The sequence below is a fragment of the Malania oleifera genome, chromosome 2 (assembly GCF_029873635.1).
Source record: "Malania oleifera isolate guangnan ecotype guangnan chromosome 2, ASM2987363v1, whole genome shotgun sequence".
Taxonomy (NCBI): domain Eukaryota; kingdom Viridiplantae; phylum Streptophyta; class Magnoliopsida; order Santalales; family Ximeniaceae; genus Malania; species Malania oleifera.
In genome coordinates this window covers 27,857,402-27,870,236 of record NC_080418.1, presented here as the reverse complement: position 1 = coordinate 27,870,236, position 12,835 = coordinate 27,857,402, and the positions used below count along the sequence as shown (strand labels likewise).

Sequence of the window (12,835 nt, the reverse complement as noted above, 5' to 3'; positions counted from 1 at the left end):
AAAATAAAGTTTTGAATTTTCACTCATTTAACTAGTTTAGACCTATCCTTTGCTTAGAGACCATTCAAATTAAATAAATGCCACCTTAGAAATTTGGCTAGTGAGAGATTCATAGATCTTATTTTATTTTATTTTTTTGCAATTTTATCCCTTCTAAAAATTGAAAATGATAAAAAATTCAATACCCAAGTGGTTAAAATTAAACTTTTTTATTTTTAAATAAAAAAAAGTTATATTTTTTGAATTTATAATTATTAATTAAATATTTGAGAAGAAAATATTATTTGTAGTAAAATTAAAAATTTTAGTTTAATATTTATACTACTAAAAGTTGAGAAGATTAAAATCGAAAAAAATATAATATGTATTCAAATATTAAATATCAAATAGTTAAAATAATTCAATATTTAAATTGAATAATAGATTTAAATTCAATTTAAAACTTATTCACAAAATGTGACTTAAAAACAAAATAAAATTTTTTGTCACCTTCAAAGTTTGAATATTGGAAGCTGTTACGTCACATCAAATTTTTTTTTTTTTTTTTTCAAAAAACTAGCTATCATAAAAAATTCTAGATAATATGAGTATTCATAGATGATGACATTATTTATAAAAAAATTAAATTTCAGATGAATGGGAATTCAAAATTTTTTTCCCTTACCAAAAGAAGACAAAAAAGATTTTAAAAATTTTCAATGGGGAGAGCGCAGTGAGTAGGCTATGTGAGCGGATTCAAACTCGAATTCTGCGTAGATTTGTGCGCAATTCGACCCGGTTAAAGCTCAGGAACAGCAGAGCAAGCACAGAAATGAAATGAGGCCGTCCACGTGATAACCCTACTTCTTCACAGAAACCTACGCGCTCCTCCAAAACCCACATTCACCTTATCCTTCCTCCCTAGCTCTGCTTCCCGCACTTCATCGACCCACTCTAAAACTGCAATGGCGATAATCCGATGACCCAGAATAGAAAGTGTTTCTCCGACCATCGGAAAGTAAAGACACAGCCATTCTCATATGGTCTGAGGTTAAGGGCAGGTTTGCTTCTTCCCACCGAGATAACATTTTTGGCCTTTTCCTCTCTCTCTCTCTCTGCGCCTTTGTTGTGCATAAGAAGAGCGTTGGAAATGGCATTATCTTCATTCTTGAAAAACAAATTGGACTTCTTTTTTTATTTTTGAATTTGCCCCCTTTTTTGATTGTTTGGGTGCTGAAAAAATGTGGGGAAGTGAAGAAATCAATATTTCTGTCTGGACCCTTTTCAGGAAAAATCAAGAAAATAGGAGAAAAATATCGGTATACTGAATTGAGCTTAATTCAAATATTTGGCTTGGTTGAAGTTTCTTTTTTGATTTTGGAAATTAAAATCAGAAATTATTATCAAAAATAAAAAACAAAAGCAGGAGTCGCGACGCAGAAAATTATAATTTTCTTTTTAATTGTCTCATTTGTTCTCGGGAACCAAACTGAGGGTAAGGAACAACTGACGGATAAAGATATGATTTAAAACTCGATGATTATTTATTTGAATGTCGAGAGCTGTTGCCACCTCTTCCTTACTGAAAATGTTTATGTTATATATCATTTACCGATTTAAAATAATGCCTGTAATTAGTAATCAAATCCATCGGACATTCTTTCCTAAAATCGTTTTGGTAGTTTTCTTTTCTTCTTCTAATGTGGTCCTTCTTTTGAGTGTGACGTTGAATAAACCTTATCTGTTTCAGAAAATTAATATGGATGGCGGTGACTTTTTGGGAGAAAATAATAGTGCGTCCGAGGATTTCTTGGATAGCATCATCAATTTTTTTGATTTTCCAATGGAGAGCGTGGAAGAAAAAACCACCGGAGATGATGGCAATGCTGGAGTTCAAGGCCTTGGGCCATTGCCTTCTGATGCTTTGTTGGGTTCATCTTCTAATATTTGCAGCAATGAGTCTTCAGAAATTCTCACCAAACACTCTGTTATGGTTAGTTTCATATCTTATGCCTCCTATGAAAATTGAATTCAAACTTAACTGACTTCTTACTTAATATCCACTTGAGCTCTAATCATGGAAGTGACTAATGTTTGCGGCCTGCTTTTGCCATGTATAGTATAGTACTACTTTTGTTTCTCACTAAAGTGCTGAACATGGTTTTGAATAATCAAGTTTGGGAAGAAATTGCCAAATACCTCGAACAAGGAAAGTGGGGAGTTTTCTGATCTTTTTTCAAAAGAGATGAAGCTATGTAGAGTTCCCTTATATTTTTTCTTTGTATTAATGCTGTTGTAGTTTTTTTGTGTGCAAACAGTTTGTTCTTTTCCTTTTTGATACATTTATATTATTTTTTTTTGAAAGACACATCTATGCTTGTTAGCTTGCTTTTATATTCTTTAGTCACATCATTATTCTTGCATTTGTGTATTTTATCTGGTTATATATTGTTATCCTTGCTGTGGAACCTGTAGGTTGTCAAAGAGCATGTGGTGGTTCTCGAAGATCACGTGGTTGTTTCCATGAACTAGTCAACTAGAGATGAAGATTATTAAACCATAAATTATGAAGAATTTGAAATTGTTCATATGGCTTGCATTTTCTTAATGTTTTGGTCTTCTTGTGCCCTAAAAGATGGAACAAAATGAAGAAAGTGGAGGTATACTGGTACTGACTAGGATCAAGGTGCAATTTGTTACTAGATTTAAAATATCACACATTGTAATAAAAGGGTAGTAGATGACCTGCATGCTACTCTAGGTTACAAACCTCAGCCTGTATAGTTGAATCTGCATAGACATAATAGATCTTCCACTAGATAGGCTCTTTTTTTTTTTCTTTTGCCTAGGTATCTCATAAATTTTCTGGAAATACGTATAATCTAATTCGATGTAAAATTTGTTGCAGGACCTTTATGGAATTATAAGGTTTTGTCCATGTTTCAAACATTCTCTTAACAAAATACACACTGTTTTATAGGCCTTGGAAATGAAATGGTGATGAGAGGTTTAGAACTCACTTCTCATGAATTAAAAAAACAGTAAACTTAGCTCAATATTCTTAATACAACCATAAAAATTTGGATCTATACATAGATATTTAGCAATCAATGCCTGTTGACTAGGAGACTTTTCTACATGTCTTATGAATGCTTAGGAAAGAACTGTAGTATATTTTATGGCAGAACCAATAATAGAGACATCTTAATGTAGAGCCAAAAGGGGCGGAGATGCAGTGTGTGAGAATGTTGAATATGTTAAGAGATAACCATAACAATGTGTTGTGTCCATGTTCTATTAAAATCTAGAACCATATATCAACAATGTTTTATGTAGATGTTGGAGAATGAAATGGTGATGAAGCATTTGTCACCCTGTAATGAACAAATGATAATCCAGCTCAAAATTCTGAGTATGAATATGAAAGCATGACATATGGTCGGAGGTGTCTATGTAAGTGAAAGCGTAGGAGAGTCTGTCTTGTACACAATGGATCTTTGACAGAGTGCCTAGAGAGGAGAATAAGGCAATACTTGAGACTCAAGCGTGAATGGTGGCAAGTAAGGGTATCTAATGGTTTGAGGGATTTATGTATGTTTTGTCTTCTTCTAATAAGAGAACGCAGTGCTAACTGTCAAGCAATGAGAAAGTGATAGATTGTTGGCTCAATGAAGTGGCAACACATGGTTAGGATGAGAAAAAAAAGACATGCGTCACAAGCAACATGTGGCAGACTCTTGAGTAGTCTAGGAAGAAGTTAAGGGATTGGGACTCCCCTTAACAAACTTTGATTTGAGCCCACAAAGCCAAGGTTCTCTAGAACATCTTAGGAATGGGATTTGTAGAGTGACCATGCACGTGACTCCCATTGATTTAGTGGCAGATCCAAGACCTATGATCAGTGTTGGCTGAAGCTTATGCTAACCTACTTTATTTTTATTATAATTTTTTAATTTTGTAAGATTAATTTTTTTATTTATAATTATTCAAATATGGTTATAAATTGTTATAATATTAATTTAGACATAAAATTAAAGTTGCAATTAGAGGGTGGGCCTTGGATCAACTGTAAGGTTGCTCCTTTGTGACCAGTTACTCATGGGCTTGAGTCTAACGAAATAGCTTCCCTGCATAAAAGCAGGGGTATGGTTGTTTGAAATAATACTTGGAGCGGGAGATTCAATTTACCAATATTTAGAAGCTGAAATTTCACCTTTGCCATCAATAGGTTTAGCCATTGCATTTATAACATGACCCAAATAAGACTCACTCACTGGTATTTGAGTAATTCTTCTTGTTGCTTTTACACTGCAAGTTGGGAACCTTGTGGCGTGAAGACAATTTTTTTTTTTAAATTTTAATTATTAAAGCTACAAAAAAAAAAAAAAAAAAAAAATCTCTATACAATAGATTTCCTTCTTGGTTGGATTTCCTATATTCTTTTGTTTTAATTTTGGAATAGCAACCCAAATTTTATTTACACTTTATGTAGCAACAAATTGAGTTGGTGCTGTTGCTACCAAAAATTGGCTGGAGAATGTGGATTGATCTTTGACTGAGGCCATCTGCAAGGAATCAAACAAGAGAGGTTTGGAGAACCCGGGGTGTACTTTAGGGGATTTCTTCGATGCCTAAGTTAGGCCTTATGGGAGGATAAGATTATTGAAACAGTGAGAATAGAATGAGAACAAGATTAGATGAGATGATCCACCTCTTCCCGAAGCACCCTCTTTTATAATAGTGGGGGGCATGCCTATATTAATTTAGTATTTATAGGTCACTTATTTTGAAGGTAGGAAGTTATAATTTAATTTAATGATATTTATATTGGGGAGTAATGGTGGTTCTTTGATTTTTGATCTCTTGGTATGTCCTATTAATCTTGGCTATATCAGTTGCCTCCCCCCCCCCCCCCCTCTCCTTTTTCTTATACTCTCAAGTTTTTAATCATATTTTCTTAACTCGAGGGTACTTTGGGACATCTAACCCATGCGGGTAATTTTGGCTATATTTTAACCATTTGGATGGGTTGAACTCATTTCAAGTTGTTTAGGCTCATTTTGCCCAATCCAAGCCGTTTTCTGGTCAGCCGTACTCACTTCTTGTTGTGTCATAAGCTGTGCTTATCAAGCTGGCATCTTCAGGTCTCATAAGCGGTGCTTATCAGATAGACCATTTTTGGTGATTCGTGCTCACTTCTTATTGCCTCATGAGCTATGCTCATCAAGTGGGCATCTTCAGGCCTCATAAGCACTACTCGTCAAATGAATCATTTTTGGTGAGCCATGCTCACTTCTCATTGCCTTATGAACTATGCTCATTAGATGGGCCATTTCACCTCTTGTTGCCTTATGAGCTATGCTCATCAAGTGCACATCTTCTATTTTTATTTTTTTGGTCAAGTCTGATGCTTTCACAGTTGCCTTTTGTGGTTCCACCACCTTTCCTTTAGGTGTTGCTTCTACTTGAGTGACCTCTGGATCATGTTCCATATGATTCTTTTTTGTTTGTAGGATCACGCTAAACATATCTTCCACCTGCTTTTGAAAAACTAAGAATTTGTTTAGGGACACACTTTGTGATGAATTGTCTACCGATGTAGAGTGGATCAATTGGGGTGATTGATCCTCAGTAACAGGTTCTGATTTAGCGTTGTGCTATGTGACCATGGTCAAAGATAAGACTCCTTTTCATTTCCCACAGATGGCGCCAATTGTTGCTGCCAAAAATTGGCTAGGGAATGTGGACTGATCTTTGACCACGGCCACCTGTAAGAAATTAAACAAGAGAGGCTTGGAGGACTCAAGGTGTATTCCGGAGGATTGCTCTGATGGCTAAGTTAGGGTGCGTGGGAGGATAAGATTATTGCAACAATAAGAATAGATAAGAATAAGATCAAATGAGATGATCCACCTCTTCCCGGAGCACCTCATTTTATAGTAGTGGGGGGCGTGCCTATATTGAATTTAGTATTTATAGGTCACTTAGATGATAGGAAGTTATAATTTAATTTAATGATATTTATATTGGGGAGTAATGATGGTTCTTTGATTTTGGTCTCTTATTAATATGCCTTATTAATCTTGGCTATATCAAGTGCAATCCCAAAGAGGCTTACTACTTTAAGCCTCTTACATATATGATATTGGGAGTTTTTTGACAATTGAGTTAGGGGCTATAGCCCACACTGAGCCCTTTGTGGATCCACTCATGCACTGAAGCATGGTTAGGGGTATTTAGGGGAAAGGAAAACTTTTATGGATTGCCATCTTCCAAGAAGAGAATACCATGTCAAGTCTCAGCTCTCAACTAATGAGAAAGTGATAAGTTATTGGCCTAATAGCATGGCAATGTATGGTCAGGGTGAGAGAGAAGAAAAAGGGACACACTCCTTAAAAAACATGTATGATTTCTTGATCACCTTATGAAAATGCTAAGGGGTTGGGACTCCCCTTAGGATCTATTTCAATCAAGGATTTTGTTTGAGAAAAGGAAAGGAGAGGAAAATAAAAGGAAATTCATTTCCTATTGTATTTTATCTTTAAGTTGTTCCAATATTGTTGAAAATTAAGTGAAATCTTAATGAGATGTAAAAATTAAGTTATTTCATTGATTTTTTTATTTAATTCTTTATTTTCTTTCCTCACATTCTTTAATAAACAAACATAAAGTGGATTTCTTCAAATTTTCCTTTCCTTTCTCTAATGTTTTACAAGTTCCAAATGGGCTATAACTAACCATGATTTGAGTCTAAGAAGCCAAGGGCCCATTAAATTGTGAAAGATAATTTTCATTTTCCATTTTAGTTTTCTAAAAAAAATACAAAAATTTTAGCTAATTTTTCACTTTACAACATTTGTATGAGATAAATGAGCAAAATAAATGGATTTGGCACAATTTTCTTATGGAAATAGTTTTATTTTTCATTGCTAATTTTTCAAATAATTATAAAAATGCCACATATTCCAATTTTCCAAATTTATTTAGAAAAGTTTGAAAATATTTTTTATTATTTTTTCTAGTTTCTAACTCTTTCTTTGTGTATGGGAGCATGAAATTCGGATCTTGGACTTTATTTGTATTAATTATGTGTAAAGTTTCTTCTAAATTTACACAAATTCAAATTCAAGCTCCAAAATCCATTATTTCAAAATTTACTTTATATAATTTTTGGAAAATTGAAAGACAAGTGTAATTATTTTGAAATCTATAAATACAAAACTGACAAATTGTTTTGCACATTTATGCACATGCAAGTTCAATGTAGGACAATTTCACAATCTAGGATGACATGGTAATTTCACACATTTAGATTAGCCTCTTGGATAGGAATTTGGTCAAATATTCTATTAGAAAGAGAAAGTAATGCAAGGTTTAGCAAAAGCAAAATAGCCTGAAGTTCCCCAAAAAGTTGAATGTTACGATATTCCTCAAAGACAATGCAGGATGGCATGAAAGATATGATATGAAAGGTTAGATATACAAGGCATTGGGAAGGGAGAGGAGATCTCTACGCTATGCTCTCCCAAAACTCCACCTCAAGACTACACCCTTGAGTTAAGAGTAAGTACCAACAAGAGTAGCTGGGAAGGAGCAAGGTGCCAAAAGTAAATATCAACTCATCTTCAACTTCTCACCAAGATAAGACTGCCAAAAACTTGTTTGATCCAATCCACCAAAATATTGCATGTCTTTTTGTCATGCATTAATTATCTTGTATCATCAACTATAGCAGGGGAACTTGCCATTGCATAGTGTTTGGCTTCTGCAGCCACTCTAGTCCTTCTAGGACTTGGCCTTCCTGACATCGGCCTTGTTGGAGCTGGCTTCCATGAGGTTTGTCCTCGTGAACACGGGGGTTTGGGTTCTTGTGGGGTTTGACTTCTATGAGGCTTGTCCTTGGGTTAGTTGGCTATCACAGTGCTGGCTCCGGTGGGGCTGCTTGCTCACATTGTTCTTCAAATCCTCCGTACACCTCTGATGCTCACTTCCAAAATCCACCATACTCACATTCTCTTGAATGGACAACTTTTCATAGAAAATATGACACATGTGGAAGGTTTCCTCCTAACTTGGGTTTAAGGTTGACATTGCAGGTATATGTCTTACCATTAAGGACTTGGAGGATTCCTTAAGCTTGAGATTGTTGTCCAACTCATAGATGTTGGATGTCTCCACAAACTTCATATGCTCCTTGGTGTCATTGGTCTTGAAATTAAGAAGCTTGAATTTGGAACTAGCATAGTCATTGGGATAAGGCTTCAAAATAACGCAAGGTACAAGGAAAATTGAAATTCAATTTGTAGATAATAGAATTCTCCTACTTTCTCCCCTAAATCTTGTCCAATTCTTCCTCAATCATTATGGGGTGGACCTGAAAATGGAGTGAGGTTTAAAGGAGCACATAAGGTAGATCCCTTGTGTTAAACTTCTTGGTGGGGTGCAACGGATGTAGGAGGTATGGTAGGAATTGCTTCCTTGGAAGGCAATGCTTGAGAGATTACTATGGGGTTCAAGGTAGAAGGTTTTCCTCAGTTTGTGGTGTTTTCCCCAGAGCTAGCAGGAACAATCGAGTTATTGTTTCCTCTTCGAGGTAGGTTGCTTGAGGGGCTGAGGCAGTCCCTTGAGGTTGTGTGACCAAGTTAGATTTGGGAACCATCTAAGTGATGATAGCCGCCACTTTTAATCATTTGATATTCTCTTAGAGAACACCGTTGTCTTTTATGATTGAAGCATTTAACATCATTTAGGTCATAAGGGAACTAGGCAATCTCTGAGAAGCTTAAGTGTGAATGATGATAAGATAAAGAAATTTGATGGTTGGGATTTCCTGAGCTAGAGGGAATCCAAAAATTAGGGGGTTCCTCTCTAAGTGTGGGTGGGTGTGTGTGTGTATGTGAGAGAGAGAGAGAGAGAGAGAGAGAGAGAGAGAGATTGTAGAAGTTCCAAAAGATTTCAACTGAAGTATGGTTGGGGGTATTTGTAGGAGAGAGACATACTTGTGGTTGTTTTTATCTAGTGAGAGAATGCCACATCAAGTCTTGCCTATAAGAAAATAATACACTGCAAATGGTGATGGTGTGAGGGAAGAAGGGACACATCTCACAAACGAAATGTAATAGAAATTTGCAGCTTAGGAAAAAGTTAAAGAGGGTTGGAACTCCTGTCAATGAAGCTTGATTTAAGCCCACTGAGCTAAGATTCTAGAGCGTACTAGAATTAGGATTGTTAATTTGTTAGGCCCATGTCTCCATAATTAATTCTGAGTGCATTGCCAGGTTGAAATATATGATTGTTAACAATTAATTCATAATTGTGAACATGCAAGTTCAATGTCTGACAATTTTATAATCTAGGATAAATTAGTAATGTCATGCATTTATAAAGGGTATGGATGGTATGGGTTCATCCCACCTTGCATTTGATGAGGGTAATTTTGCGATAATTGACGATCTAACATGATATTAGAGTTTTGGTTGTTCAGGATCTTGGGGCCTAGGACTTTTTAATTTAATTTTTTTTTTTTCTTGTTTTGGTTGTCCTCGTCCCTATGTTTTGTCTTCATTTGTCCACACATTCAATTCACTTGTTTAACCCAGTGGCAAGATGAAATCACATGCAAAGGAGCATTAGATTGCTTGACATTGTTGGTCTCACTCCTAATAGTTCAAGCTTTTGAGGTAATTTGTGATCTAACAAACATGTAGTGAATGGATAAAAAATATATAATGCAAATTTATACAAGCTATCAAGACTTATGAGTTGAACTGAACACTTGCTAGATCAAGTCTTCTTAGGAGATCAATCCTGCCACAACACAACAGCAACTGTAGCAACTAAAGCGCCACCACCACCCTCATCAACCAGGCCTTAAATCCCACTAGATGGGGTTGATGGTATGAATCATTTTCTACTATTTGCATCATCTAGAGCAATATCCTTAGGAAGTTGGAGCATGTCAAACATTTTCTTATGACCTTGGTCTGAGTCATTCTAGGTCTAGTTTTATGCCTTCTATGACCTCCAATGTCAACTAGTTCACTCTTCCTTACTCAAGTGTTACTTGTTCTACATTTCAAGAGCCAAACTAGAAGGTCTACTAACTACCAATATTAAATATTACTTGTGCAATTGCTATCAATTTCTCCTTGCTTGTAGACTTTTCTATCTTTTTCTTGATTGTTATAATTGCAATAAAGGAATTCATAGTTCTCATCTGTGGGATCTCTACTTAACACAAAATGCTTATGAGAACACACAACATATACAGGCAGTTAGGGGTCATAAGTTGCACGCATTCTAGATTAAGTTGTATTCATAGAAGATCTATCCCGCTTTATTCAATATTGTTAATTATCTGTTAATCTTGTAAGTTAAGTGCACCCTGAAGGATTCCCTTTCTTTTTAAATTGGGTGTTGGGTTTGTGTGAGATAATTCACAGGATCTTGTTGATCTTTAGGATCTCAAGCTTAACAGCAAATGCTTATGGGAATACAAGTCAATAAAGTATGTTGTTTATTAGTGCTTGTTTTCATCCCATATTTGAGCAATGTTCCATTTTTAATTATTGCTCTTGATGTTGTTTATCAAATAGCTTTGGTTCAATGATTATAGTCCTGATCTCTGCATAAGGCATAGAGATCTATTTCAGGGTGTGTGATGCCCGTTCACTTTACTATGTGCCAATGGAAATTTGGCCTTTATTATGTGAAACAAGATGATAGAATTTTAATGTTATATGGACAAATGCAATACGTTTCTCTTATGTTCTTACTTAATTGTTGATTGATCTTGTTCCCAGTGTAATGCAACTCCTCTGCTACAACAGTCAACAAACCTGGTTGGAGGGATGTCTAACAAACACATTCTCCCAAAGAATGAACCTTCTAACAGAGAAGAGTTGAGCATGCTCCAAACCTCTAGCCCTATTTCTGTCCTTGAAAGCAGCCGATCTAGCTCAGTTGAAGAGACCGTGCCCGTCTGTCCCACCTCATATCATATGCGCAGTGAAAATCCATGCCCCACAACCCTCAATCAACAGACGGTGACCACGGTTGTCTCCACTTCCTCATCATCTGAAAAATCTCATCCTTTGGGTACTTTTGAGTCGAAAGTTTATTCTTCAGAATATCTTCTTAAGAAGAATCTGAACCTTGTCAAAGGAAAAAGGAAGAAGAGAAAGAAAAGAAAATTATCATTGTTATCAGGCACCATGGAAACGAAGAACTCCTTACGGGAGCCTCGTGTTTCAACCTTGAAGAACTCGTTTCCCAAGCCATCCCGTCCAACCTTGCCAAAGCCAGTTGCAACTAGAAAATGCACACATTGTGAGACAACAAGGACTCCACAATGGAGGCTTGGACCATTGGGACCGAAGACTCTCTGCAATGCATGTGGAGTTCGCTACAGGTCAGGTCGCCTCTATCCCGAGTACCGGCCTGCAGCAAGTCCTGCCTTTGTTGAATCTTTGCACTCAAACTCCCACAAAAAGGTTCTGGAAATGAGAACAAATGCTAAACAAGATTCAACTGATGTGGTCGAGTCTGAGGTTGAGACAGATGCTACAATGTCACCTCCTCCAGAATTTATTCCCATGAGCAGCTATTTGTTTGATTGCATATTTGATGATGGAGGGGGCAATTTTTCTAAAATGGATCCTTGAACTTTTTCCTATTCCCCCTCCCCTCTTCCATCCCAAAAATTTCCTAGACAACTTGTGTGCAAAGATGGATGAAGAGTTTGAATGGCCTCATATTTGATGGTTGGGAAAAAAAAAATTTCAATTAGAAGCTTGAAATTAGTTTTGGGATGATTCAAGCCCTTTAGGTATTGAAATTTCCTTTCATGTCTCTCTAGAAAGAAATTCTTTGTTTTTTTTTTTTAAGTCATTTTTTATTTTCCTGAAATTCAATCTCATTTTAAACTGTACAATGGACCACACAAGCTGGGGGAAGGGAAACTGCAGGCCATGATTAGAAATTTGGAATTGATCTACTCAGTTTCGATCCATGGTGAGGCACCAAGGTCTGTCTTGTTGCCTCCTTGTATTTAAAGTCACCGCAAAATATTTTCTTAGAAATGACCCTTTATGATACTATGAGAGAATTCTGGTCTGTATCTTTATAATATCTTGCATCTTTTCTCTTGTTTGTGTTTTCTTTCCCCTACTTTTTTAAGGGCAATGAGTTGATAGAAGTTTTTAACTTGGAAGCCTTAAGATTTGACCTTTGGATCAAATGGTCATATCCTAGAAACCCAGAAAGTTGCTTTCTCCTGCAAAGCAGGTTGAAGGTAGGTGTTGTATATTTAGTTTGCAAAATGAAATGAGATAAAAAATGAAGATAAATAAAATTAAAAGTTGAATGAAGAGTAGGATAAAATCAAGATTTATTTTATTCGTATGTATTTAATGTGTTCATGTCCTGCATCCCGTACTGTGCTGTGCCCTTCAGTCCTCCAATTCCTCCTTCTCCCCAAAATTGTTTTTCTTTCTCTCTCTCTCTCTCTCTCTCTCTCTCTCTCTCTCTCTCTCTCTCTTTAGGAATGTTCAGATTAATTAAAAATTTTATTTTCTAATAATGAGATGTTTGTAGTGTACACAAAAAATTTGATAAATGTAAATTAATTTTAAGATATGCACCTTACACTATAAATTTCTTTGTTGAGGTCCAAAGTGCTCTGCAATGTTTGGAAAGAACTTACTAACTGGGATTTTTTCTTGTTGCTTAAATATCAACTTAAGGGAATCTTATCCATCAGAGGCTCCTTGTGCAAACAAGGCTTATTATACCAAAACCCATAAACAGGCTTTAATTCAATAACCAAAATATGGTGATCACCTAGCATAAGACCTAT

General features: G+C 35.8%; 1 protein-coding gene across 1 annotated transcript; it reads left to right on the top strand.

The window, feature by feature from the left end:
• Positions 1-623: 623 nt before the first annotated feature.
• Positions 624-12,125, top strand: LOC131149706 (GATA transcription factor 11-like). Its single transcript, XM_058100400.1, has 3 exons — positions 624-1,040; positions 1,730-1,972; positions 10,782-12,125. Exons 2-3 carry the CDS (start codon positions 1,739-1,741, stop codon positions 11,640-11,642), a joined length of 1,095 nt encoding a protein of 364 aa, XP_057956383.1. The 5' UTR covers positions 624-1,040; positions 1,730-1,738; the 3' UTR covers positions 11,643-12,125.
• The last annotated feature ends 710 nt before the right edge of the window (positions 12,126-12,835 follow it).